At 55.2% G+C, this 26,726-nt stretch overlaps 1 protein-coding gene across 1 annotated transcript in view; it reads right to left on the reverse strand.

Moving 5' to 3' along the window:
• Positions 1-317: 317 nt before the first annotated feature.
• Positions 318-26,726, reverse strand: part of Tg (thyroglobulin) — a 160,002-nt gene continuing 133,593 nt past the window's right edge. Inside the window, exons 41-47 of the mRNA XM_048358633.1 lie at positions 22,576-22,740; positions 21,350-21,517; positions 13,648-13,829; positions 11,439-11,546; positions 3,002-3,136; positions 1,432-1,619; positions 318-492 (exon numbers count right to left, since the gene is read on the reverse strand). Of these exons, the coding sequence (XP_048214590.1) occupies positions 374-492; positions 1,432-1,619; positions 3,002-3,136; positions 11,439-11,546; positions 13,648-13,829; positions 21,350-21,517; positions 22,576-22,740 (1,065 nt within the window). The 3' untranslated portion in view covers positions 318-373. The remainder of the gene's footprint in view (positions 493-1,431; positions 1,620-3,001; positions 3,137-11,438; positions 11,547-13,647; positions 13,830-21,349; positions 21,518-22,575; positions 22,741-26,726) is intronic.

A 26,726-nucleotide genomic window follows, 5' to 3' on the forward strand; every position in this document is an offset into this window, starting at 1 on the left:
TTTCTGTGTGTGACGGTGTCTCGTCCCTCAACTGTCCCTCTGGGGCCTGTCCTCGACGGAGCCTTGCTTTTCATGTGATTGTCTTTCATTCGCCTGACTCTTCCTTCACAGGGGCAGGGTCCCGACTTCCCTAGCCCTCAGCACGGGCTGGTACATGCTGCATGCTCTGTCCATGCTTGTGGTCAAGACCCGACGTCAGGGAGTCAAACACAAGAAGACGCAGCGCACGCAGGACTTGCTCTGAATTCAAAACTTGCTGCTGCTTCACTGCATATCAATGCTTTATTGAGACCAAGTGGTAGGGTACAGAATGAAGTTACCACGTGGGCGTCTGGGGAGGGGCTGGCAGGGCAAGTGGGCGTCTCAGAGCTGGTCACTTGCTGTAGCTCTTGGGGCCTGGCTCCAGGGAGTCCAGGGGGTCTTCTGTAGGCTCAGGCCCCACCACCAAGTCTTCTTCTTCACCACCAACTGACTTTGTATCCTTAGTTCCATCTGAAACAGAAGGAGTAGGGTGGGTGGGTCCAGGCCAGACCCAGAATGTCCCTGTCCCTTCAGCCCTAAGAGGCCACACAGACACACAGACACACACACACACACACACACACACACACACACACACACACACTTTCCCAATCCTGATGCTTGGATAGCAGATTCAGCTCTGAACTTCAGGAACAGAACAAGCTAAGGGTACCACACTTGGGCTTGCCAATATAGAGCCACCTAGCCTTGGAAGCCGAAAGCAGTGTTGAGAATCTAAACCATGTACCAAACAAGCCCCCTTTTCTGTGCCACCCCGCTTCCAGCCCTCCCCAGCTGCAGAGCTGTCACTGTGACCCAGCCCCCGCCGTCCCCCTGTCCTCCACCTAAGTGTCCCTCCCTAGGCTCTGCAAGGAGAAATCAGTCCTCTTTGGGCGGAGGACCGGCCTCATCTCAGACTTCTACCTTGGCAATAGGAAAGCTAATGACCTTTACTGAACTATGTTATTCGCTTCCTGTCTCTTCCAGAAGCTTCTTAAGGATGCATTTAGTCCCCTACCCCTAACAACTTCCTTAGGGTCCATTTCTCTCTTCATTACTGTATAATAGGAAGAAGAACCTACTTTATCTTGGCTAGACTCACCCTTCTAAGATTTTCTCTCCACCCCTGCAAGGGCACTGGGAACAGGTTCAAGGAGCTACCATCTCTGCCTGCATCAGCATTCCCTGCTAGAATCTGGCTCATCACTGGCCCCCCCCCCCCCCCGCCCATCCACCCCTAGCCCCCGGGTGACTCCTTTCTCCACCCTCCATCACCACAGGAGATCCTTCCCAAAGTTAGCCCCACACCGAGCAGCTCAGGGTGAGAGGCAGTGTCACTAGTGCCCAGTGACCTAGTGGCCCCAAAGATGCAACCAGCCTCCCAGCCCCTGGACCCCAGGTTGTGGCTACCTGCTGCCTTCAAAGCCCGGATGTACTTGGACCAGAAGGAGCAGTCCGCTTGCTTCAGGCCCTGTCCGTTGGGAAGCAGAGCACTGAACTCCTTGTAGCTCTCTCCGCCAGCTCGGGGGATGAAGTTAGGCCAGGGGGTGGCAAACTCGGATGCTTTCCGTGAGAACTCGTGGGGGTAGTTTGGATTTCTGGGGCAAAGGGGAGGAAGAAACATCCATGAGAGACAGACACATCTTTAGTTTTAGTCACCTGGTGTCACTTGCTTCTGTCTCTTGGTCTCTGAGGGCCAGATCAGACATCTTTGAATGTCAGGTAGGAACCCCTTGGTGCAACTCCAAACTGTGGCCTGGACTGGGCATTAAAAGGCATTAGGTGACCAAGGCTCCCTAGCTCACCTCCTGTAGGCCACTTTCCCACAGGAAAAGGGAGTTCCTGAACCCAGCAGCATGCCTCAGCCCCTCTGACCTGCTCAATGCCCAGGGGTCGAGAGCAGCCCTTCTATCCTCAGGTCCTTTGGTCTGGACACCAGGCAGAGTCTCTGGAATACCCATGTATGTCTAAGACCTGGACAGGAGGGTGGGCCCAGAACCTGCCACCTTGCCACCCACAGGTCAACTTCCCCATGCAGAAGACTTCGCCTTTCCTCAGATTGGGCTCTGTCCTAGACCTGCTGGCCACTGCCCCTCCCAGCAAGCTCTACGCCTGCCCACCTTCCAGGAAAGACACGACTGATTCCTCACCACCTACCCTGCCTCAGACAACGCCTCTTCTCCAGCACCCTCTCCCCGGCTCATCTGAATATTCTACTCGTCTGTGAAGACCTACTCTCTGGGGAAACATGCTTTATTTTAATCTCTCAACGAATCACGCTTGGTTTTACTGTTCCCAGTTGTCAGGAATGTATAACTGAGCCAGAGTGTTACGCACCCCAGTTCCTTGGGACCTAGCGGATTCTAGAAAATCACATGTATATCTGGCCAAGCGACAAGGGAAGTAGATAATGTACCAGGAGGAGGAAGAGCAGGGCATGTGGACAGACAGGGAAGAGAGAAGTCCAGCATGGGTACAGCACAGGACCACACTAGAGGCAGACCCTCACTGGTAGCTCCAGAAGGAACCAGAGCTGTTTGCACTGACACCCTAAGGGGCAGAGTGGTCCTCCCAACGGCCTCCCCCACGGGGGGCATTGGCAATGCCTGAAACTGATTTAGTTGTCACCCTGGGATAGGGTGGGCCCTGCTGTCATCTGGTGGGTAGAGGCCAGAGATATTGTTAAACACCCCATAACATGGGGAACATGCAGACTTATCCAGCCCCAAGTGTCGCTGGGGCCTGAGAACCCCCGACCGCGAGCCCTCAACTGTGACTGAACGGCAAGAGCTGTAACTGGAAGTGTTCTTCCTGAAGATCTGTAGAGTTCAGGAGGAGACTGAGGCAGTGTCTGAGGATGGAAATGTCTTTGGGGAGAGGGTAAGTCTGTCAATATAGACTACACCTTGGTGTCCAGATGGCAGGGTGGGGGGGTGGGGAAGCACAGTGGTGGAACTTGGGGGTACAGTGGTCTGCTCACCCAGATCTGATGAAGTTAGAGAAGTACTGCATGATTTTCAGCGATAGGCTTTTCTCTTCCAGAGAGAACTGCCCCTCGTAGGCTGGGTAGAAAGGCAATCCGAAGGCATATTGAACATCTGCCAGCAATTCCAGGCTGAGGAAACAGGAAAAGGATAGGTGAACATTCAGGGAACGGTAACCCATTAGAGAAATGGAATCAGTCCAAATTCAACGTTCCTCCCCATACAGGCCTTTCCCATTTTGTAGTAGGTGTAGGGTGTCCACTTGGTTCCAGTCCAGCATGGCCTTTAGCCCCACGGTTCCTGTAGGGCAGACCCATGGCCTTTGTTGGCTGAGGCTCCTCAATGCGGAGAACAGGCTCATCAGTGATTTTCCAAGTGGTTGTCGTCTTAATACCATAGGCCAGACGTGCCACTTACAGTACAGTGTATTTGTTTGCTGTTCCATTCACTGAGCATCAGTGTCTGGGTTTTGAGTCCTCCTCTACACCAGTCCTTCTTCATCCTTACTATGTGTGTCCACATTTCTTTCAGGTCAGCATTTATCCGTGTAGCTCTCACCCGTGCATGGGGGTTGTTCAATACAGTTGTAACTGAATGGAGTATGTAGTAAGAGTAAAGGTTTGGCAATCCCAAGAACTTCCTAATGCTCAACAGAGGGGACAGGGGAGCCTGGGTACTGGTGTCCATGGAGCAAACACTGTGAGCCCGAGAGGGTGTTAGGTAGAAAGGCCAGCAGGGATTTTACAGCCTTGTGGTGTATAGCCCCGGCTGTGTTTTGCAGGGCATTTTGTGCAGGGGAGACGTCTGCCCTAGTCACGGCTCTGTGGGTGCAAATCAAAGTGTCTTGTTTGCACACAGGAATCGCCACCCTCTGTCAGCAACCACAAGGCACAGGCTCACCAGTGAGTTCATCCAACACAGCAGACCCATAAAATGGAGATGAGACCGAAACTCGGCACACCACCCGCCATCTTGTCTCAGGCCACTCCAGGCTAAGCTCCCAACCTCTGCCCTGGAGATCTGAGGCGATGAACCGTCCATCTTCTGAGGCAGTATGGCTGTCAACACCAGCCATGCCAAAGCCTCCTGGGCCTCTCCCAGCACCTCTGGGCTTCCCTAACCCGACTCCAGACTCCAGCCACTCTTGACAGTTGTTTTGCCTCTTTGCACTAGCTGTTCACGTTGCCCTTGAAAATCCGATGTGGTTTCTTTTCTTTCTTAAGAGTTTTTCAGCTTTTCTGTAGCCTCTGTAGGATTTTATGAAGTGTGATGTGTGATCTGAGTAGTATAGAAATTAGTAATTAAGACAGGAGGGGAATAAGGAAATGTCAACTTCCACATTCACAATGTCAAACGAAACCAGGAGTACTCGGTGATATAAGCCCACGGAAACATTGCAGTGTGCCTATCTATGGGTATTTGGTAAATTCTGATCTATGGAAAGCCACAAGAGTCAGTTTATATTAATCATATATCTCCCTCATGGCGGTGATAAAGGGTTTCATTTTACCCATACAGAAGTCAGGCCTGGCCCTGGGCTTCTAGAGGATTAGTCACTGTTGGTTGGAAAAGGCTATTGACCATAGATCTTAGGGGTGATGCGGTCTTACCTGACTCTCTCCAGGTATGGACTGGCCCGACTAGAAACACCAGGCATGACTTAGGGTGGGAGCTTGGAGGTCACGTTTAACACATGTGGAGACTTACCACGTAGGTGATCAACTTATTGTGCACCTTAATGAAAAATGTGGGTGAGCAGCTCTGGTTGGCAACACTTGCGTGCAATTCACATAGGACGTGCGGAGAGGAACCCATTTTCACTCCGTGAGGACAGGACAGAGAATCTCCACGTGTGGAAGCACCTGGACTCAGCCGTGCATGGCTTCTCTTCCTTTGCCTGAGTTAGCTGCCTGCACCTTCTGTGGAAGACGTCGCTACACAAAAGAGTGTTGCTGCCTTCCTCCACGGAGTGCTGTGCGGCCTTCAATTTGGGCACCCCTAGATTTGGAGATGGTGTGAGAAGTAAGAGCCGCCTCGTGTGGAGACTGTGCCCTCTGTTGTTGTTGGCCTCCGCTTGCTGCAGTCTTCTCTGATTTTTACAGATGAAGGAAATGAAGACCAGAGAGGTTTCTTGGCTTGTTGAGAGACACAAACACGCACACGTAGTACATTGAGCAGCGGTACCCGATCAGCCTTGAAGCTTCCTGGAGGTCCAATCTGAGTGAAAGGCCCAGGAACCTGCCTGCTCGCATCTTAGCTTCTTCCCTTTCTTGCTGGGTAGCCTCCAGTACGTTTTCGACCCCCTAACTCCCAACACCCAAATATGGATGGTGTTAGTGGTTTCTTGCCCAGCGTCCTCCGTGGTGTATCTGGTTTCCAGGGCTCTCGCTGATAGGCAGATGAGCCCAGAACAAGTGTGTCAGGGCTAGGCTCCTAAGAAAGGCAATTTGCATGGCATTAAGTCACAGCAGGTGATCCACCCAGAGGCTTTGTGGACAGCTGGGCTCTGGATGTGGCTTCCAGTGAGTCTGTGATCGTCCAGGAGTCTGGGAGAAGCAACTTCTCCTTCCAGTTTGGAACGTGGGCCCTGGGAGCGACCATTGCTCTGCCTCCCTCCGTGATCAGGTCTGGTATCCCGTTTCCTCCCCAGGAAACCTGCTTTGCGGATGATCAGAGAAAAGCTGCTGCCACCAGAGTCCCAGCTCGGCCCGCTGGTGTCTGGGGCATCTTGCACAAGGCGCCTGCTTCCTCTGGGCCCCAGCGTCCTCACTGTTGACACCGCCACACCACCTCATAGCCCATTTCTGGCTCACACGCCATTCCCTCTTCCTCTCCCCAAAGGCATCTTTTTTTTCCTTCCAAGTAAGAGTCATCCTGGGAGTCTGGGAGTCGGATTCAGAGCATCACATGATGAGGGCCCCCTCTTTGGGAAGGGGCCGCAGAGCTTCCATCTTCAGGGAAAATCTGTGACCCTGGGAGCCGGGGAGGGTCCCGTTGTCAGCTCTGTGCTACACCTGCCACCTTCCAGTATTAGTATTTCCACCACAGTGACTCCAGAGCGGGGGACATTCACATTGGATATCTGTGATCGGTGCAAGCCAGCCCCAGGCCGCCTGTCTCCTCGAGAAGGTTAGGGGTGCTGCTCTCGCCGGGGGGGGGGGGGAAGCCTGACATGCCAGCCGCCTCTGCCCAGGGAAGACCCGGACGTCAGTTCTCTTCCCCAGGACCCCAGATCTCGCCATCCTATCTCCACTCCTCTTGAAGTTCGGCCTTCTCGGCTGTGACTTGGAGGGAGGCTGAGCCCACATCCCCACGAGCCACGCCTGGGCTCCGCTCCAGAGACCCACAGGCACTGCGGACTGTGGACCTGAGCTCAGGCTCAGGGTCGGGAGCCACAACCGCAGCACGGGTGGCAGGATGACAGGGGGCGTGGCCCCGAGGAGAACACGGTGGCCTCTGCGGGAAGAGGCTGAGTCTGGGCTCTCTTCCAGCGAGGGGAAGGGAGGAGGAATCTTCTTGACGGATCAGACGCGGACGAGGACGGGCTGTGTGGAGAAAGGCCCATCCTTGCCCGGCCATTTGATGGGTCCGTGGTGGGCCTCAGCCTACATCCCGGGGACTTGGGCTGCCCTTCCCTTGCAGGGGAAGCCAGCTGACTGAGCTCAGTCCCGACGGACACACGAGGTCCCGCCCTCGCAGGCCAGAGTCCACAGAAAGCTAGCCAGGGGTGAGGAGAAGGCAGGAAGGCCCCGCTTGCCAGGCTTCCAGGTTTCTTTTTGCACAGCTGGGGAATTATGACTTCCCTTAGGAATCTAAGCCGATGCCTGTGCGACCACTCTGGGCAACTCTAATGCAAGAGCGCAGATGCTGATTGGCAAGGAATCGGGAGGCTCCGTAATTAGACGCCTTGCAAATGGCTTGTGTTTCACAAACAGGCTTTGCTATGCTGTTCTTTAAAAAGATTCCAAAATTTCCTTCAGATAACACAGACCCCCCCACCCCCAAACTTGCTTGTAGTCATTCTCGAATTCTCCAGGGCCTAGCAGAGCCATACGAGGCGGTGTTTAGTAGAACAGCCAAAGCTCTCAGCGACCCCCGAGACCAGTGTGGACACCTTCTTATTCCTTGGGACGTCTTCCAGCTGTTGTCCAGTCTGGGGCGGCTGTTCTCACCAGCCAGGCTGAGCACCTGCTGAGAACACCCACCATGGTCCAGCTGTGTCTGTCACCGGGATCCGGCTATACAGTGACACTCGTTGACGGTCACACTCTCAGAGTCCTGAACTGGAAACTGTGCCACACACCTATGCGTATGAGGCTGCCAGAAATTTCACTTTCCACCCAGGCCTCTGCCCCGCAACCCAAATAGTGGGAGGAAGACACTCCAAGGTCGCAGGTTTAAAGTGAACACAACCTTAGGGTCTTCTCATCACTTCCTGTTTCCAGGGGTTTTCCGGACTCACTGACCATTTGATAATAGCAGTTTTATTCTATAGTCTATTAACAACAATGAAGAAAAGATACCTAGAATTCCAGTCAGCCATGTTTAAGACCACTGTGTACTCGAAGTGAAGTGTCTTTTCAAAAATCTTCCATGACGCCCCACCACACTCCGATAAAATACCACCTCTTCACCTTGGAGGACTTACAAACTCCCCTGTAAACTACGAGGCCCTATCATTCCACCCCCTCTTCCTCTGCAATCACTCTTTTTACATGGACTCCTGGGTCCGGGGTCTTCTTTGCTCACCAGCATATAGGCCCTTTTCTATCCCAAGGCCTTGGCATTTGATCATCGTTTGGGGATTATAAACTTCCCACTTCCACATTAGGAGATACCTTCTTCTAGAAGGTTCTTTCCTGACTGCTGACCGCAGTGCTCCGGTGTACCTCCTTCTTGGGGCCATCCTCTGAGATCACTGTGGGGACTGAGGTAGGTGCCGCTGCCTGTCCTTGAGCCCTCCCCCTGGCTGGAGCCCTCAGCCGTGCGAGTGGTCCATTTTGGGAACAGACTATAGAATTCAGGCAACCTTTGTCCAATGGATGCTGAATAGGATGTGCCAAGTCCCGCCACCCCCCCCCCCCATGTCAGCGGCTGGCACGCAGTTCCAGGAAATGATCTAAAGAAGAAATCTTGTTCTTAAGCAGACTCAGAAACCCTGTTCCACACAGGACGTGACCAGGCCGGTGACCCAGTTCAACAGTCTCAGTACGTCATGTTTCCCGGGTTTGGTAATCCTAGCCAACTTGCCGGGACCCCCCCCCCCCCCAACAGAAAAGATAACATTCTGATCTGGACTGGGCCGTGGCCCTGGGATGCCCCCAAGAATCGAGAAGACAAATCAGTGGTGTGCAAAACGTCTCAAGCCTGACCTTTCCAGCTTTGTTTTTCCAACTGCGAAAGGTAACGCCTTCTTAGTCACTTTTTCCTACCAGAACCTTACTATTCTTCTTCAATGGAAACAGATAAAAGCCACCACTATGTGATGTGTGCAGGTTGCCAGGTGTCTACCGTGTATTATCTGCCCCATAAAGTGGCAGAATCTGGACCCAACTCACGGGGAAACTTGACCAAGGGCAAACAGTTGAATGGAAGAGACCGCATGACACCTTCAACAATTTAACCCTCACATCTGTAGCTTTGGTAATCAAAGCCTGCAGGTATGCATAGACAGACAGACAGACAGACACACAAACACACACACACACACACACACACACACACACACACACACACACACACTGATGCAAGCCTTGGCTAGACTGTGCAGGTCCCATCTCCCTGAACTTCCCCAGCAGCCCAGCCTGACAGCAGAACAGGTGTTTCTCCCCAGTTACACTGAGGAAGCCCAGAGAAGCTAAGTGATTTGCCCTAAGTTCCACAGCCATAACAGCCAGAACACACACTCAGCCGCGGTGGATGCAGTGGAAAGCTGGAGAGAGCAGGAGACGGGTGTGCGTCCGTCCCGTTACCATTCACTGACTTGCTCGGCGTTTGTACTTTATTTGTTAGAGGAAGGTATAAATGAGAGACAAACCCATCTTCCGCAATCTGTGAGCCCTTGAATCGGGGTCCTCCACACACCTCTCACCCCACACCTCCCAGCTACCCTTGCTCACCGCGGCAGGAGCCCAGCACCCTCCAATGCAGTGGGCCATCCATGAACCAGCTGTCCATGTAGGCACTACAGGGCCCCATAAGGAAGAGTAGTAATGCGCCACATTCATTCCCCAGCTGCCTCCAGGAAGGCAAATCTACGCTCAGAGTGGAGGCTCGAGGAGACAGATGGCTGAAACCGTAACACACACACACACACACACACACACACACACACACACACACACACAGATTTTAAGTGTGAAATTTGAGCCAGAAATAAAATGGGAGACGTGACAGCTCCCGGGGAGAGAAGAGACGGGGAGGAAAAGGAAAGGGTAGGAGAGGCAGGAGAGGTGAAGATAAACTTCACAGAGCTCCTTCTGTGATCTGCTACACCCACGACCCCACAGAGTCACTGACCACGGTGGGGACTGAAGCTGTCTGTCTGCACGGGGCCTCGCCCACAGCACCTTCTGATGGCCAAGGCTAAGAGGCTCCACACACGGTGTTCCAGGCTTGGGGATGACAGTGCCCGCCCGCCCCCCCGGGGGGGAGGTCTCCCATGAAGATAATTGAATGGAATTGCCAGGGGGCTGCATGCCTCCCCCCAAGGGCACGGGGCTGTGGACGTGGGGTTAGGCCTGCCCCCGGGTACTGTGGTGCCCAGGTAGGCATACCTGAATTAGCTTAGTACCCCCAAGTTGCTGTGCCATGGGTCTGTTCCCTAGGCAGAGCAGACCCCTGGCCTGCGGGGCCCCGGAAGGACAGGAGGCGGCCACTCAGCAGCAGAGAAGCCTAGAAGCGTGGACTTGATGGTGACAACAGTTGCTCCTATGAGGCTGCTCGGCACCCTGGGCTGCTGGGACCTGCTAGGAAGGCTCTGTTGTCCCAGAGAGGAGAGAAGTTGGTGTCCCAGAGAGGAGGCAAGTTGGTGTTCCAACCCTGTATCCTGGGGCCTTGTTTGGGGAGAGGGTCTTGCTTCTATTGGGGTTCCAGTATAACTCACAACTGACACCCCTACAGCAAGGGGAACAGAGACAGACACAGGGAGGGAGACAATGGGAAGAAGTGCAGGATAAAGGTGGCCATCGGCAAGCCAAGGAACACTCACGACCACCGAGGCCCAGGAGAGGCTGGACGCCCCCTTCCCAGAACCTCCGGGTGGAGGCAGCCCTACCAGCACCTTGATTTTAGATTTATGTTTCCAGAGCAGAAGACAATCTCTGCTGCTCTAACCCCCGCCGGCCTGTACTGCTTCTTTGTCACAGGCCTCTGAAACCCTGTGCAGAAACCAGTACTGCAAATCCCAGCTGGAGATGCACCAATGCTTTTGTTTGGTTCTGCTTGATTATTCTGCCCTTATGTGCAGGATTTGTATTTTTTTTTTAACCATTACCACTTTATTTTATTTTATTTTTCTGTTTTGGGCTTCGTACTCAGGGCTTGACACTTCCTTAGCTTGCTTGCTTAACTGGCGCTCTACCCCTTGACTCATGTCTCCAGCCCAGTGCTTTGCTGGTTACATGGAGATAGAATCTCTAGAGAGTTTCTGCGTGGGCTGGCCTCAAACTATGATCCTCTGGATCTCAGCCTCCTTAGTAACTGGGATTACAGGCCTGAGCCATGCCGGCACCACTATCATTTGGGGGAATAGAGGCGTAGGCAGGTCCTGTGGAGACCCCCACCTTTCCTCACTTCCCTGCCCCAGCAGGAAGAAAGGCAGCCTAGACCAGAGAGCCGGGCATCGTTGGACCCTGGGGGGAAGGCATCACGAAGGCCCATCGAGGGGCAAATCCCTGTGCGGACTCGCGGCCATGAGACAGCCCACTGGGTCCCGGGGCTCTTTCCATCTGCCTTCATCATCTCCTCCCTCCCTCCCTCCCTCCCTCCCTCCCGATGCCCTCTGCCAGCATGGTTTCCTTCCCACAGCGCCAGGCAGCTGCCTCCCTCTAGGAGGTTGATGAAGCCAATAGTTCTGAGCACCCGGCCCACACATGTCAGGGGAGACTCAGTGCCCAGGCACAGAGGAGCTCGGGCAGGTCACTGCCCTACAAACACCCATAAACACCCAACTGCGTATCCTTGGGGAATGAATTCCTTGACACCGCCCCTCCCCCCTTCGCCATCTTCTGAATGTCTGTGTTCCCCAAGGCTCACGTAATCCGCTGGTCACGTGACCCCCCCCCCCCCACGGGGACCAGCACCCCAGCGGGCTGGTGTTATGAGATGGATCCTCATGGACTTGCTCTTTCTGGAGACTCTGGAGCGAGCCCCTTCCTCGTCCTCCCGCCTTCCCTTCGCATGGCGCCGTGAGCGCATGGCCGGCCGCCTCACCTGCTGTGGCCATAGCTTTCGGGAACGTGGTACATGAAGACGTTTCCGCGGGTGCTTCTTGCCCAGAGTCTGGCCATGTCGATGATGGGGCAGGTGATGAAGTAGTCCCTGCGGGAAGGACGGCGGAGGGGTCTGGTCACCCACGGCTCCGTGGACACCTTTGCCCGGCCAGAGTTTTCCCCAGGCAAGGCCCAGCTGGGCTCTGTCCATCCCCCTGCCCCGTCGCTGGCTCTTTCCCCAGTGGCTTTGCACCCGCACAGGTAGAGCATGGCGTGTTGTCCACTCTGCTCTATGGCCACGCCGTGCCTCGTGATGTCTCAGGGATCGGGAAGCCCATGGACACACCTCTGTGTAGACACCGGTTTTACTTAAAGACTTGGGATCGAGATGCTCGTAACAAATGCCAAGTAGGCATCTTATGTAGCATTGACCAACTGAGATTCAAGAGAAGACCCGGAAGATACTGCATGCATAAGATGCCCTTTGACCTGTTGCCGCATGGCACCAGGAAGTTCTGCCACGCTCCACTGCCCAGGGTGCTCTTGGAAATCTCTGGAGACAACTGGGGTTTAAAGCGTCGCCTGGCACCTGGTGGGAGGGGCCGGTGCTGTTGCTCAAGGTCCCACGATGCCCCAGACAATGGACTCTCAGGTTTCCCATTAGTTCCCTTTCTGTGGGGCAAGGTGAATGAACTCAGGATGCCCCTGACACCACAGCCCTGCGTGTGTGACACACGGGCTCTGTGCGTGATGAGGTAGGGTGCCTGCTTGGCCTGGGGGGGGGGGGGCTTTGGTATCAATCTCACTTGCGTTGGGCATTGGGTGGGGTACCCAGCTGTCCCTGCGTCCCCTTCACCCCTCCACCCTCCCAGCTGGGAAGCAGGGACTGCAATGGCCAAGGCCGAGGACGAGGAGGAAGCTCCTCTCTGAGGAGGGAGGCCACCCCTCTGCTATCATGAATAAGACAGCCTTTGGGGAGCCAGGGTGTAGCTCAAACGTCACAGGCCAGGCTACGAGTGGGGCTGGCGGGGGTGTGTGGAAGAGGTGGCGCAAACAAGCTCTGCAACGGAAAGGACGGGGTGAGATCGGGCTTGCAGGAGGATGGGAAGGATGCCGGTAGGACACTGGGGGCAGGGAGGCTCACGGGAGGCTGAGAACCCACGCTGAGAGCAGCCTTCGGCCTCCCCGGCGAAGCCTCCGTGGGTCACACAGCCTCTCTCGGGGCTCAGCTTTTAAGCCCGGGGAAGACAATGAAGCCAGAACTTGGATTTCCGGTCTCTGAGTACTGAGCTCTTCTACCACTTGGGTCTGGAACAGCGCTGGCTCGATGATAGGGAGGCTTTCAAAGTCAGGTGCTAGATGTCTTCCGGGTGCCATGATCCAACCCGGAATGGAGCCTTCAGAAACAGCTGTGGACTGCTGGGTTCAAAGGCCAAGCTCACGGCCAGCGCTGACAGCGCACGCCTGTCATCCTAGCGACTCGTTAGTATGCCGAGATCTGAGGATCACGGCTCGAAGCCAGCCTAGGCAAGAAAGCCCATGAGACTCCCATTGCCCATAAGCTACTTAAAAAAAAAAAAAAGAAGCTAGAAGTGGTGCTGTGGCTCAAGTGGTAGGGCACTAGCCTTGAGCACAAAAGGCTCAGGGACCCTACCCAAGTCCTGAGTTCAACCCCAGGACTGGCGTGCACACACACACACACACACACACACACACACACACACACACACACTCTACAAAAACCAAGCTTAACCACCTGACAAAGGCTTTCTGGGTCCCAGGATCCAAGTGGATGCTACAAAGCTTTCACCGTTTCTAAGCTCGCACCCCTGATTGGAGCCCTTGGCACCTGGGCAGGGAGGCCATGAAGGGGAGCAGGATCTGCGGCTGACCCCTCTCAAAGGTGACCTGTGAGGTCACCTGAAACCTGAACATTGGCCCCGTCCAAAAGGAAGCAGAAAAGAAGGAGCGAGGAAGAAGCCGGAGGACACTGACCCTCCCCCACCCCTTGCCCCCATCTTCCTGGGAAAGAGACTCCTGACTCTGGTGCTATGGAGAGAAGCAGCAGGGCTAGGAAGGGCCCCCCAAAGGGGTCCACGTGCTCTGGGCACTGAGTGTGACACAGGCACAGGACCTGTCCTGTCTTGGTCTCTGCTTGTGAGCAGTCCTGGGCTGTGCTGGGCCGGACGCCCCTCCATCGCCCAACTCACCGGGTGGCGTTCTCCAGTGCCCGGGAGAAGGAGGCGTAGTCATCCGCGCTGTGTTCCAGGGAGTAGTACCAGGTGGCGGCCGCCAGGACACGGGCATCCGCGTCCTCACCGCCCAGCGAGTTCTGCAGCGCCTGGTAAAAGGCCGTTTTGCTGTTTGTCCGGCCCTGGCGCTCCTCAAATCGCTGTTGGCAACAAGACGCGACCGTCAAACTCCCCAGGGATAACCCCAAAGGCCCACGGCAGCACACATTGTTCTAGAATATGCTTGAAGAAAGAGCCGACTTGGGGCATTCAACATCTGGGCGTGGGAAACCAGACTGCCACGGTTGGAATGCTTAGCCCTGCCCGCTTCTCACCGCGCGACCTTGACACACCGTGTGCGTGACCTCGAGAGGCGGCGGAATCTCCCTGCACCGCCTTTCCCCCAGGTGGAAACGAGCGTGTTCCGAGCGTGACAAGACAGACCAGAACGTCCACTGCCATCAACGCCCCTGCGTCTCACCTGGCTCCGCCTGGCGGCGCTCGGCCAGGGGGTGCGTGATTGTGGGGGTGACGCGAGGAGAGCTATATCCGTGTCACACAGCGGAGCACGGGTCAGGGTGCATGCCCACCTCCCAGGGGAGAAGGGGGGACCAGTCAAGGCCAGAGGAACGAGGAACAGAGGACGAGAGGACGGACCTCAGGCACGCAGCTCTAGGTGTGTGGTCCCGATTCCCACGCCCCCCCGACAGACCCGGCCAATGTGTTTACATGCGCGTTTACATTTCTGGGGTCTGACTTAAACCTCCAGCCTGCTTATCAGCACAGCCGGCAGGGCCGTCTGCTCCCCTGGGCATCTCTAGCGTGCCGGAGAGAGCAGGGCGCCCGCCTGGTCCCCCTCCTGGGGGAGGAGGCTGCCCCCCCCCACCCTGTGGGACAGGCTGGCTGAGCCCCAGGGATGGAAGGGCCAACTGCAGGCACATCTGAGAGGCCGAGCGCCAGACTCCAGGGACAGGACGCAAGGGAGGCAACGCCAGAGCGCTCACGTCCCTGGGTCTACGGCATTCTAATTCCTGGAAAGGAGTCCAGAGAAGACATGAACGCTCCGGAAGTCGGGCATGGCGGAGCGCACCTGTAATCCTAGTGACAGGGGAGGTAGAGATCTGAGGCTCTTGGTCCGAGGCTGGCCCCTGGTAAATGCCCCAGGCCTTATTTGAAAAATAAACCAAAGCACAAAGGCCTGGAGATGGGACTTGAGTCCTACAGTGCTTTTGCCTAGAAAGCATGGGGCCCTGAGTTCAAATCCCAGTACTGCCAGTGTAGGAAAGAATGTAGTAACACTCAGTCTGAGCAGTAGGCACTATTTGCATCAGCAACGTGCAAGTATCTTTGCCCATGATCAAAGAAGGTAAGACATTTCATGCATACAGAATACGCAAATGTGCCCTCTCTCTCAAATACACACACACACACACCCTTACAAACCCTTTCACCAACAGCTTTAACCCTGCTCTTCTAGCCACCATACGACGATGACTCTTGCTCTGGTCCATCCCAGGCTACCTCTGTGTGTTTAAGCAGGCCGGTCCGCCATCTGTAACGGCCGGTTCACTAGCTATTGATATCCGATGGGAAGTGTGTGGCATGGTCGCCCGTCTCTTCTGACCCTTTGGACTACGTCAGCACCTAAAGGCCACTGGCAACCTCTGGCACAGCGCCCCCTCCCGACGACTTGATGTGAAGCAAGCCCCTGCGGGGGGGCGGGGGCGGAGGGGACCGGGCAGAGTGACCTTGGCTTCTCTCTCCACCATCCCCATCTGGGAGAAGCTGTGTCACCCTCCAGGGCCACACAGAGGGGGGCGGCCGCAGGGAGGAGAGACTGGGTCAGCACTCGGGCCAAGGGTTCTGGCCAACTGCTAGACTGGGTGGTAGACTGTGGAAGAGAGATTGGCCTCTCTCTGAGCCTTCCCCCTTGATGGTGGATGGGATTGTGCTGCCCTAGTCCTGTCTCTCCCGGCTACAGCCGGCTGTTCACCCTGGCTGGGCTCAGAGGACCCAGAAAAGCTCAGCTCAAAGACCTGAGCCCAGAGCCAGCAGCCCAAGCTCGAGTCTCATCTCGGTACGCCACACAGCTGCTTGACTTTGGGCAACTCCCTTAACCTCTCTGATCCTCATGGGCAAAGTGGAGTTAATTAAAATCGACTTTCCAATGTCGTCTGGAGGATTAGACAGACATTTTGAAGCACCTCGCTCCAAGCCTGGCATAGAGCACTTGACGAGAGTTAATAAGTTTTTATTAATCGTGGTTCCACTGGCTTCAATTATAAAGGCAAAGCCAAAGGTGGCTGTGCGTCTGCCTTCTGGGAGAAAACTCCTTCTGGCTCTGGCTCCACCCCCCTTCACCTTTTTTTTTTTTTTTTTGACAGTCCTGGGCTTGAACTCAGGGCCTGAGCGCTGTCCCTGGCTTCTTTTTGCTCAAGGCTAGCACTCTGCCAACTTGACCCACAGCACCAGTTCTGGCTTTTTTCTATATATGTGGTGCTGAGGAATCGAACCCAGGGCTTCGTGTACACGAGACCAGCACTCTTGCCACTAGGCCATGTTCCCAGCCCCGGGCTCTCATTTCTCCCTTCATTTCTTCACAGGGAGGACGTGCTCTTGAATGGCCGCGCTGGGGGCGGGGTCAGGACACTGAGTTGAGGGCAGGCAGAGGGGGGCTTCGGCCTGGGAGGAGGGCACGAAAGTCAAACCCCTCGCTCTGGGGTTCCAGAGGCAGAGAGCTCTGGACCGGGATGCTAGCGTTCTTTCTTTTTAACCTTAGCTGGGTGACCTTGGAAAAGGGACTGGATCTCTCTGTGCCTTTGTCTTTTCAGCAGGTTACAGCCTTCCTAAGGGGCCTTGACGCCATGGGACACTGGGCCTGCCAAGTGCTGGCCACCACGTCCGCGGTCCTCATGGCTCTTTGTCCTTTCAACCCCACGTCCGTCTCAGAGGGGCCAGAAAGTCTGCGTCTTAGAGGAGAGAGTGGGGTGTGGGGAGCACTGTGAGGAGGGGGCCTCCGCAGGGTGTGGCCTGGGCTTCCGGTGTCCCTGGGGATGCAGGTACATTCCAGTCCACCTGGCTAGTGCTTGAGATGGAATCTCACCAACTCTTATCCCGAGGCTGGTCTCGAACCACAGCTCCCTACCTCAGCCTCCCAAGGAATTAAGACTGCAGGCGAGCCACGGCGCCCGAATTCCCGCTGGGTTCTTTCACAATCGGGAGGATCAACACGCAATGACGTATGGATGAGGAAACAGTCGTTCCAGCTTGGTTTGCGTTCGTCATTAGACCCGCACAGTCATAAAACCGAACTCATTACAAGTCAGCAGCCTCTCTGAACCTCATAGCCCCCCATCGTTCCTTGAGGGTACCAGGGTTTGAACTCAGGTCCTCCCACTTGCTGGACGGGTACCGTGGCGCGTAGAATGCCGTGTCGCTCCCCAAACCGTCCTTGCTCTAGTGACTTTTTGGCTTACTTACGCACAGGCTAGCCTGGACTTCAAGCCTCCTGTTTATGCTTCCTGTACACCTGAGGCGACAGGCAGGTACCACCATAGCAAGATAGGGGCTTACTCACCTTTGCCTCCGCTGGCCTGGGGCAGATCTTTCTGTCTGGAGTAAGTAGGATTACAGGTAAGTGCTATTATGCCCTCCTGACCCTCCTCTTTCTCTGGAGGGTAATTCCAGGGCGCAAGGCCCGAGGGGGATCGTGAGGCAAGGTGACATGGAGCTAAGGGCTGAGGGCTGGGTCTCAGTGGAGGGAGGAGGGGTTACCTTCTACCGGGAGTCCTGCATGGGAGATCTCGGATGGCGGAAGGAGCTCTCTCCTTCCGTAGACATCCATCTTCTTGCAACAAAGCAGCAGGCAGGTGAGGGGCACACTCGGCCACTCGAAGTCTGAAATAGCTACAGCTCCAACCGGTAAACAGCCTAAACAGCACGCCGAAGCCAGGAATGGACAGACACTCACTTTTCTAATTCTATACCCTCACGTGCCTGGGTCCAGACCTAACACCCACCTCACATACCGCCCCACCCCACCCCTCCTCCAGAACTCGTGCCGTGCTCCTTCCTTCCAAGAAATCCACTCGCCCTCTTGGGATTCCTGTGGTGCCTCTCACTGTAATCTGTCACTAAGGACGGGAGTCTGGGGCTCTTGCCAGCCAGCGCCTCGGTTGCCAGGGACAGCTTTACAACTCTCAGACAGTCTCTCTCCCATCCCTAGCATCACCGCCACCACCCCCCCCCCCCACCACCACTTGCACCTGCTCCCAGCGAGGCCGACTCCGGGCCAAGCCCAGGGCACAGCGTGGGGCTCTGCTGCTGATTATCTTGCCTGGCTTGGAGATGTCTGTGCCTGGAGGGGGACTCAGAAGGTTGTATCTCCGAGCAAATCTGCTTTTGATCATGCAAATGAAAGCCCCGTGAATGTAGGCAGCCTGTCAATTTCCCCAGTAAGGAAAGGGGGGTGGGGGTGGGGGGAGATTCCTCATCACGGAGACTGATGAAGAATTTCAATAGAGAGCTGCTACTTCGGGAAATAAGGCTATCCTCCGCGCACAGAACCTTGCCACTCTCCTGCGCGTCCCGGCAGCCCCAGGCTCCGCAGGTACGTTCCTCAATTGACAGGGTGTCCTTAGGACTCCTTGGGTGTGGCCTGGGGGGTGGGGTCCAGGGATGGAGGGTCTTTACCTTGACTCCATACAGCCCCTACCCACCACCACCACCTTTGAGCTGGCGGGAATTTGGCAGGTCTCTGCTAATGTGTTGGCTGACCCAGGGGGATGAATACGGGACTTCGGGGGAAGGTGGACAGTGTGTATTTGTGGGCTGGGCTCTGGCTGGCATTTCTGCAGGTTGGCATGGGAAAGAAGTGTGTGTGTGTGTGTGTGTGTGTGTGTGTGTGTGTGTGAGTGGGCACTTCTGCTGTGATTTGGAAAATTAGTCTCGTTTCTTTTCCCATACTCTCGTGTCCGTGGAGCTCATTTTCAGGATGGGGACAGTGATTTTTCTATTCAAATGAAAGAACTTGAGGAAAGCTGTCACTTATTGAGGCTCCACTATTATGTGGAACTGGGGCTGTTTTTCCACCCTCTGCCCATCTTTATCTGGGGAACTTGATTGCTCCCGATTTCCATACTCCCTGTTCTGCTGACAGCCAAGGAAGGAGTCCTGGTCGGCACCTGGTCAGCACCTGGCATGGGTCACCCAGCTGGTGGTGACCCCTTCACTCCCACCAAGGCTCATGCGTGAACTGCCCTTCTCTCTGCAGGGCTAAGGGCCCGTGTCTTTCTAGGGGATAGGACTCAGTTGGTATTTAGATGCCACGCCCCCACCCTGTGTTGGGCTGGAGTGGGTGACTTCGGTGTTGAATGGTGCAGCAGACAGGTTGCTGTTGGACACACCGGCCTGACTCCCTGCTTAGGTCCACAGGCTGATTGCTGCACTGTCACCAGACTGAGATAAAGGACTCTCAAGGAAACACAGCTTTGCATTACCTGGGAACATTCTAGAAGAGGGAGTGGCACCTGCCATACCAAAAAGGCAAGAATGTGTTGTGGAATCGGCAGAACACCCAGGGGACCGGCTGCTACCATCAAGCCAGGGGCCAGAGAGGAAGGGGTGGGAAGTGAGTTCTGGGAGACTGTGGAAACCACAGGAAGCCCCGGGGCCTGCCACGCCTGAGGTGAGGCTGTGGAGCTGCCTGAGCCGACCACCGCTGGAGGGATGGGATTGCTACCTACCCTCTACCTTTCAGGCTCCCCTCCATCCCAGCCAGTGCCCGGGGGATTCAGGCAGGAGGCAGGGGCAAAGACTGCCTGATGATGTACCAAGGTATGCTCCTGAGAAGGGGGTAGGCAGGAGAAAGGAAGTAGCCTGTGAAAAGCATGGCCATCCCAGGGCACAGACCCCTGAGGGGGATTCTGAGTAGCCCCTATGGGGTAGGTCAGTGAGTGGCCCAGCCACGCCCGGAGGCCTCCCAGCTCTGGTTTCCAGGCCTGATAGGAGCAGTGCACCTCCTGCTGGGAGCACCAGGAACCTTGGTCTCTGGGCAGATTCACAAAGAGGCGGGAATGCAGCAAGAGGCTGGAAGCCTGTCTTTGGGGTCCTGCTTTTGGTTGGAGTGGCTTAGAAATTCTGGACAGAGTGGGGCAGAGCCCACAGACACTCTGAAGATAGTGCTTGGGTGAGGCAAGCCCAAGGCAGCCATGTGACCCTGTTACAGTTGGCTGGTACAACTAAGAAATGCCACCCAGAGGGTTCTCTGGCCTGCCACAACCCCATATCTACCAACAGGAGACCATGCTCCCTTTCTAATGGGTGGGCCTTCCGTTCCCCCTGGAGAGGGGAGGGGAAGGACTTCCAGAGCTGTGGTCCCATCTCGTGCACCCTGTCTAGGTTTCCCCAAGGCTCCCAGGAATCTGAACATGGAGGTAACTGGGTAGGTTTCCAGCCAGAGGTCCAAAGAAACAACTGTGAGTTGTTTTGCACACAACCCTCTCCTTTGTGAATATGGCATCACAAGGAAAAGATTACACTGCATATACCACATGATGGACGGACGGACGCAGAGCAACAGTTTGGGTTCATTCTTAGCATTCTTTCTCGCTCCTCCATTCCTCCCCAGATAGGCATTCGTACAGGTTGTTGTTGTTTTTAAAGCGTGTGTCCTCTTAATTCCACATTTATTTACAGCTTTGTTTTCCACCGACGGCATCCCTCAGCCCGACAGAGAGATACCTGCTTTGTCTTTTTAACAGCTGCGTGATATTAACTAATTCGTTCTTACCCTAATTCAGTCAACCATTTCCCTGGTAATGGGCATCTGAATTGCTTCCAATTTTTTTTTTTTTTAAATTAACGCTGTGGCAAACATACTTGTCCATGCATCGCGTAAAGTGAGTGCTTTTACTGCGGTATGATAGATTACCCAGGAGAGACAGAACCGTGGAGAGGAACACAGGGCCTTGCCTGTGGGCACACATGGTTCTTTGATAATATTCTTATATTCAGTCGAGGTGACAGGGATCCTTGCTGTGTGTACGAGGTTGGTGGCCCCTCAAGAGGGGGGCCCTGTCTCCTGGGCTCATGGCTGTGACGCCCACCCCAGGTCTAACCGCCTAGAAAACTTTGGTCAAGAGCAGAGAGGGGTCTGGGCAGAGGAGATGCGCTCGCCTCTCGGGGGTTTGCTCCGTCCTCGTACGGGGGCTGCAGCCCCCAGTGAGAGCTGTGACTGCGTGTGCGAGCTGGCAGCGGCCTTCGCAGCTCAATCCCCACCCCCCCGGCTCTGCCTCCTGCACACCACAGAGAGCTGCATTTTGCCAGGTGCATCACACCTACTTTTCTAAGGAGAAAGCCAGCCAGCGTGGAGGGCTGGTGTCAGGTCGTCCTCGCGGCATTACAAATCCCGAGGTCTCCACCCAGCCTCTCACCCCTCCCTCCTGCCCCTCCACCTCCCAGCTCTCAGCGGGACCAGCCTCGTGCGTGTGTGGCACAGATCTGCCTCCATGGCTGAGAATCGGGCTCGCTTGGCTCGGGACTCACAGCTTGTCCCAAGCAAGCTCAGCTGGCCCAGGCTGGAGCCCCTGTTCCTAACCGTGTACTCCATCAAAGCAAGGTCATGACTCTTGGTCTCCGGAGCAGGACGCGACGAGGCCTCCCAGACCCTTCCCCCACCGACCTTCACAGCCTTGGCCCGGTTGATGAGTCCGTCATCCTGAGAACTCCCGATGAGCAGGTCCACCTTGGCCCGCGGAGGCCTCCGCAGCGCTCTGGCCGGCCCTTCAAGGAGGTACTGGCCGTCAACCACTGGACCCCAGTAGTGAAATGGGCCACTCACGGCCAGGAGCTGCACGGTACAAAGGGATGCTGTGACTGCCAGGCTCTTCCTGTACCGGACTAATGTAATACGTTCCTGTGCTCCTTAATGAGATCCTAGCCACAATGAAGGCCCGTGCTGCTATCCAGCCGGGGTCCTCTGGGAAGCAAAGATAGAACAACACCAGGTGGCAATGACAGGGACTGGATGGCTGGTCCCCAGGAGGGCACCCCAGAGGCCCTACCCCTGTTAAGGTAACAATGGGTTTCTAGGAAGAACACGTAGTCCCACTGGATGCAAGGAGCAAGCTTTAATCCCATTCACATTGGCCTGAATTTAGTAGGAGGGGTGAGGCCAAGATCCACCCAGGCGCCTGAGTCCACACTCCTTGCTGACGGGACCAGCCATGAACTGAAATGACAATGGTCATTTTGACCCGTGTCTCCTTACCCAATGACAAGGACAGCCAGGGACTTGGGCTGTGCAAGGTCTTTGCAGGTGCAGGTGGCTCACGCCTGCCATCCTAACTACTCAGGAGGCTGAGATCTGCGGATCGTGGTTTGAAGCCAGTCCGAGCAGGGAAGTCCGTGAGACTCTTATCTCCAATTAGCCACCAGAAAACTGAAAGTGGCTCTGTAGCTCAAGTGTTAGAGGACTAGCCCTGAGCAAAAACAGTGCTCAAGCCCCACAAATGACAAAAAGAAAAAAGAGAGAGAGAGAGAGAGAGAGAGTGGGAGGGACATAGCAATCAAAGGAGTGGGTGGCCCAAATCCATAGCCCATCTTCGAAGACATGACTGCATGCCTGTTGCAAGAGCTGTGACCTGATCACAGTGTGGCATGGCTTACTTCATGTTAGCCTCCTACTTTTCAAGGTGGGCTTCCCGAGTCCATCAGCAGACAAGACAGTCAGTTGCAGATTGCTTAATTGCCCCTGGGGAACCCACACATGTGGTCTACCGAGGCTTGTGGCCCTGCAGGGACAGGGGTCGGGTCGTTGGGAACTTCCAGCTAGGCATCCACTGACTGCCTGGCTTGGGCCTTGCTCTTCTAGACACTGTCCCCTCCCTGCTGTACACCAGGGCCTACCTTGGTCTGGGCATCGTTGAGGATGCTGGCTGGCTTCTGGCGGAGACAGGCCACCATTTCCTTGCTGGATGAGGACGGGCAGCCGACGTCCTGGGCCAAGGCCTCTGCCTGTTGTTGAGCCCTTTGAAGGCTGATGATGGCGGCCGGGGAGAGGGCGGAGCCTCCCTGGAAGGGAAAGTAGGCTCCGTTGCTGTTGGTGTCCCCCACTTTCTGCCCCCAGCTCTGCTCTGGCTTCCGGGCCACGTGCCATCAGAGCCAGCCAAAGGCTGTGTTGGGGAGAAGCCCTGTGCCCAGGACTGGCTTCCAGCTCCACAGGGATGATGTCTTGACACAGTGGTGTCAGCCTCAGGCGGTTCTCCCAGGAGTGAGGAGTTCCTAACTGGGAGTTCCTGATTGTGAGTTAGCTCACGTGGATGGAGGTCTTCCTCCGTGCCAGGCGCCAGTCTCAGCCCTGTACCACAAACAGGAGCCCATTCCAGCCTCCTGTCTGTCCTACAGGGCAGGTGGCAGAACCTCCTATTGCATGGATCAGGGAGCCAAGGCAGAGAGAGGAAAAGGGCCAGAGCCTGCGTCTCACTGCCAGGTCAAGCGCTAGGCCACTGGAAGGATTCCATGTACAGTGTGGAGGCTCCTGGTGAAAAGTGCCTGGTGGTGATGTTTGTCCCCTTTTTAGTTATGAAGTCCCAGGGCCGGGGGTGGGGGTGGTGGGGTGGGAGTGTGTCTGTGGCCTGAGGTACGATTGGACAAAGACTCAGCCAAGGGCCTGGAGAGCAAAGCATACTGGCCATGTGCCCCGGTACCTGGAAGCCCCTCCTGTAGCTCTGAGCTGCTCAGATCAGGCCCAGCTGCTGGGATTAAGACTCGGGATAGAGACAGGTAGAGATGTGATTGTCTGTCCTCCGCCTGTTTAGGTAATACATATTTGGCGTGTTGGCTTAGGCTGGTCTAGGAGAAGATGCACCAGCCAGCCAGTGGCTCTCTGAGCTTGAGCACCTATGAAAGAGTCCTAACTGAGGTTCTGTGTGAGAATCCGCCACAGAGCAAAGTCAAGAACCCCATCAGTGCTTGAACTGGAGCCACTGACCTTGAACCTGGAACTCAGGGAAGGGGGCCATAAAACAGGACACCGTGTCAATTTGGTGTTAGCGGTGAGTTCTCTACCATAGGTTTGCTTTTCCAACGTCCAGGATGGCTGGCTTTTCTGAGAACCACTAGCTGTGGTTTTAATACAGACCGTGGGGTTGTGGGATGGTGAGGTGGGACCCCTGGGCCCAGCGTCGTTCTGGGGCAGGCTTGGGGACGCAAGGACGTCAGGATGACTGTCTGATGTTGTCAACATTTTATCCAGCTATAAATAGCCAGGGCTCCTGACTCAGGCAGGAAGTGGTTAAAGGCGTGGGCCACCCCGATATGCTGAGATAGCTTAGAGAACGTTTCATCTCTCTTATTTCATTTTAATAGATCTTTCTGAAGGAAACGTTCTTTCTCCGTGGAAAATCAACAGTTAGGGAACCCCATGTCTGCTCAGGCCAGGTTTGGAGCACTTTCTTGGAGACCAAGAGCTTGGTGGCGGTGGGAAGTTCCTGAACAGAAGTTGGGCAAAGAGCACAGATTCTGGGGACAGGGGGACACGGTCTGAACTCCAGCTCTGTCCCTGTCCTCTGGTGACACGGTGAGCAGGTTTCAAGGTGTGCTGGTCTCCATCGTGAATGGGCGTAAGATGCCCTGTGTCCCAGGGCCAGGAGGGCACAGGACGAAGACGGTGCAGCTCCCTACACAGCTGTGTGGTGAGCGGTGTTGGTGGAGAGCCCCAGCTCTCGGCCACTTCATTAGGGCAGCAGCTCTGCAGCCCGGGCCCGTGCTTTATCTATTGCTGACCTGCTGTTAAGGGGCAATGAGTTTCCTCTTGTTTTATTTAACTTCAAAAATAGCATGGGCCCAAACCACAACTGCTGACCACGGCTTTTTCCTGGAACCTCTGCACACTATTTTGACCTCGGGTAGCTGTCCAAGCACGCGCGCGCACACACACACACACACACACACACACACACACACGAGTTCCGGGCAGACAACCTCTTAAAGAGACACACAGACACACTGGGACATATAGTCAGATGAACAGACAGACACACACAGATACAGACATGTAGGGAAACACACACACACACGCACACGCATGCACAAAAGCACACACACAGACACAGTCCCAGGCAGACACATTCTATATACAGAGACACACAGACATACCTAGTCACAGTCAGAACACACACACACACACACACACACACAGTGCAGACCCCAGAGGAACGAACAGATACACACACAGACGTACATGCGAGCCCATGCACATATACACAATACAGATGCAGATATACACGCAAACTGAAACACGCATGCACGCACAATCAGCTCAGCCCTTCTTCAGGCGGAGGCTTGACCTCCCCCCACACCAGGTCTTCCATGAGGAAGCTTGGCACCCCACATGCGCCCTCGATGTGTCTGAATGGCCCAGCCTTAGGGTCCTTGACGGGAGGGGGGCACGGTGAGGGAAGGAGCAGGAGGGCAGGAAGAGGGGATGCAGATGCGGGGCATTCCTTAGCCATAGCCCCACCAGCAGGCGCTGTGTGGCGTCTTTGAGCCAACTTCTACAGAGCCTTAAGCTGTGCCAGCTGCCCTGGTCCCCTCCGTGGCAGAGCAGCGGAGGGGAAGGGCTGGCCTCGAGGCACCAGCATCCCAGCTTAGGCTCATATATGTACAGAGAGAGAGACAGACAGACTGACAGAGAGGCACTATTAGTAAGGGAATGGCTGGACAAGTGAAAGGAAAGACAGAGGGATACTGAAATATCCTGAGGAAAAAGGGGAACTCGGTAGAGGGACAGTGAGGAGTCCGGTCCAGAGAAGAGCCGTTCCAGGCCAGGCAGGAGGACGTTTCCAAAGGCCCCGGCCTTGAGGTGCAACCTCGCCCACGGCCACTGGCACTCACCATGGCTTTAGAATAGGGGATTCCAGAAAGTATTACACAGTCTCTGGGCCATATCTTTGCATTCTGACTGCGGCCCGTGGAAATGACTTCACTGGGAGCCTCCCCTTGTCACCCTGAGGGCAGGGCGACAAAGGCCGAATAGTCTGTCACCAGGGAGCCCAGCACAGAGCCTGCCACAGCGGTCCCGACTAAGGTTGTGTGCTACAGCACTAAGCAGGGGCGAAAGGTGGAGGCTGCCTGCCAGACGGAGGGCGAGAGAGCTGGAAGGAACCTGAGGCAGGGTTCCGGCTGGGCCTCACGGGGTCCACAAACTCGGAGAGGAGGGTGCGGCCCACAGTGAATGCCCATTGCCCAACACAGTTGGCTGGGAGAGAGGCCAAGCCTGAGGGCTGCCCCCAAGTCCTGCAGGCAGGGACCCCCAGAAAGGAAACCTGGGAAGCTACAGCAGAGAGACTTCAGACACACAACAGTAACGACAACAACAATCAAACCCAACTGTCCCCATTAGTATTGTCTGGACTATCTCTCCTACCTAGGATGTCTCTCTCTTTCTAATCCCTGACAGCAGGAATCTTATGGGAACTTGTAGCACTTAAACTTTCACCTCGAAACCTGAGTCTCAAAGGGCCCGAACTCGCTTCTGCTCTTCTCAAGAATGAGCAATCCTCAGTTTTTCTTGGTGGAGGCTGTGGAATTTGGATGGGGAAAATCAAAGGTGCAGTTCCACATTGGCTGATGGGCATGGTGTTATACACCTGTCGTCTATAAGGGGAGGTTTGAAATAGGTGGATCATAGTCTAGGCACATGTCTAAAGAGGAAGTTGGAACCTATGTCAAAACAGGGACTAGAGGCAGGACTCAGTGGTAAAACTTCTACCCAGAAAGCTCAAGGCCCTAAGTTCAAGCCCCAGTAGAATAGAAAGAAAAAAATGGACTCTATACAGCAGTGCCAGCCACTGACTTGCCAGCTTAGCAAGTGTTGCATGACCAAGGCCTCTTGAGAGCACCCTGATGAACTTCTTCATGTACATATCTGAAAATAGAACAACGAAAGCTCTATGAAATAGTGATCTTTGTTGTCACTGCTGTTGCTTTTATGCTTTTAATTCAGGTTCTCATGCTGGTTAGGCAAGTACTCTTACTCTTGCCATATTACCTCCGGC

The sequence above is a fragment of the Perognathus longimembris genome, chromosome 12 (assembly GCF_023159225.1).
Source record: "Perognathus longimembris pacificus isolate PPM17 chromosome 12, ASM2315922v1, whole genome shotgun sequence".
Classification (NCBI taxonomy): Eukaryota; Metazoa; Chordata; class Mammalia; order Rodentia; family Heteromyidae; genus Perognathus; species Perognathus longimembris.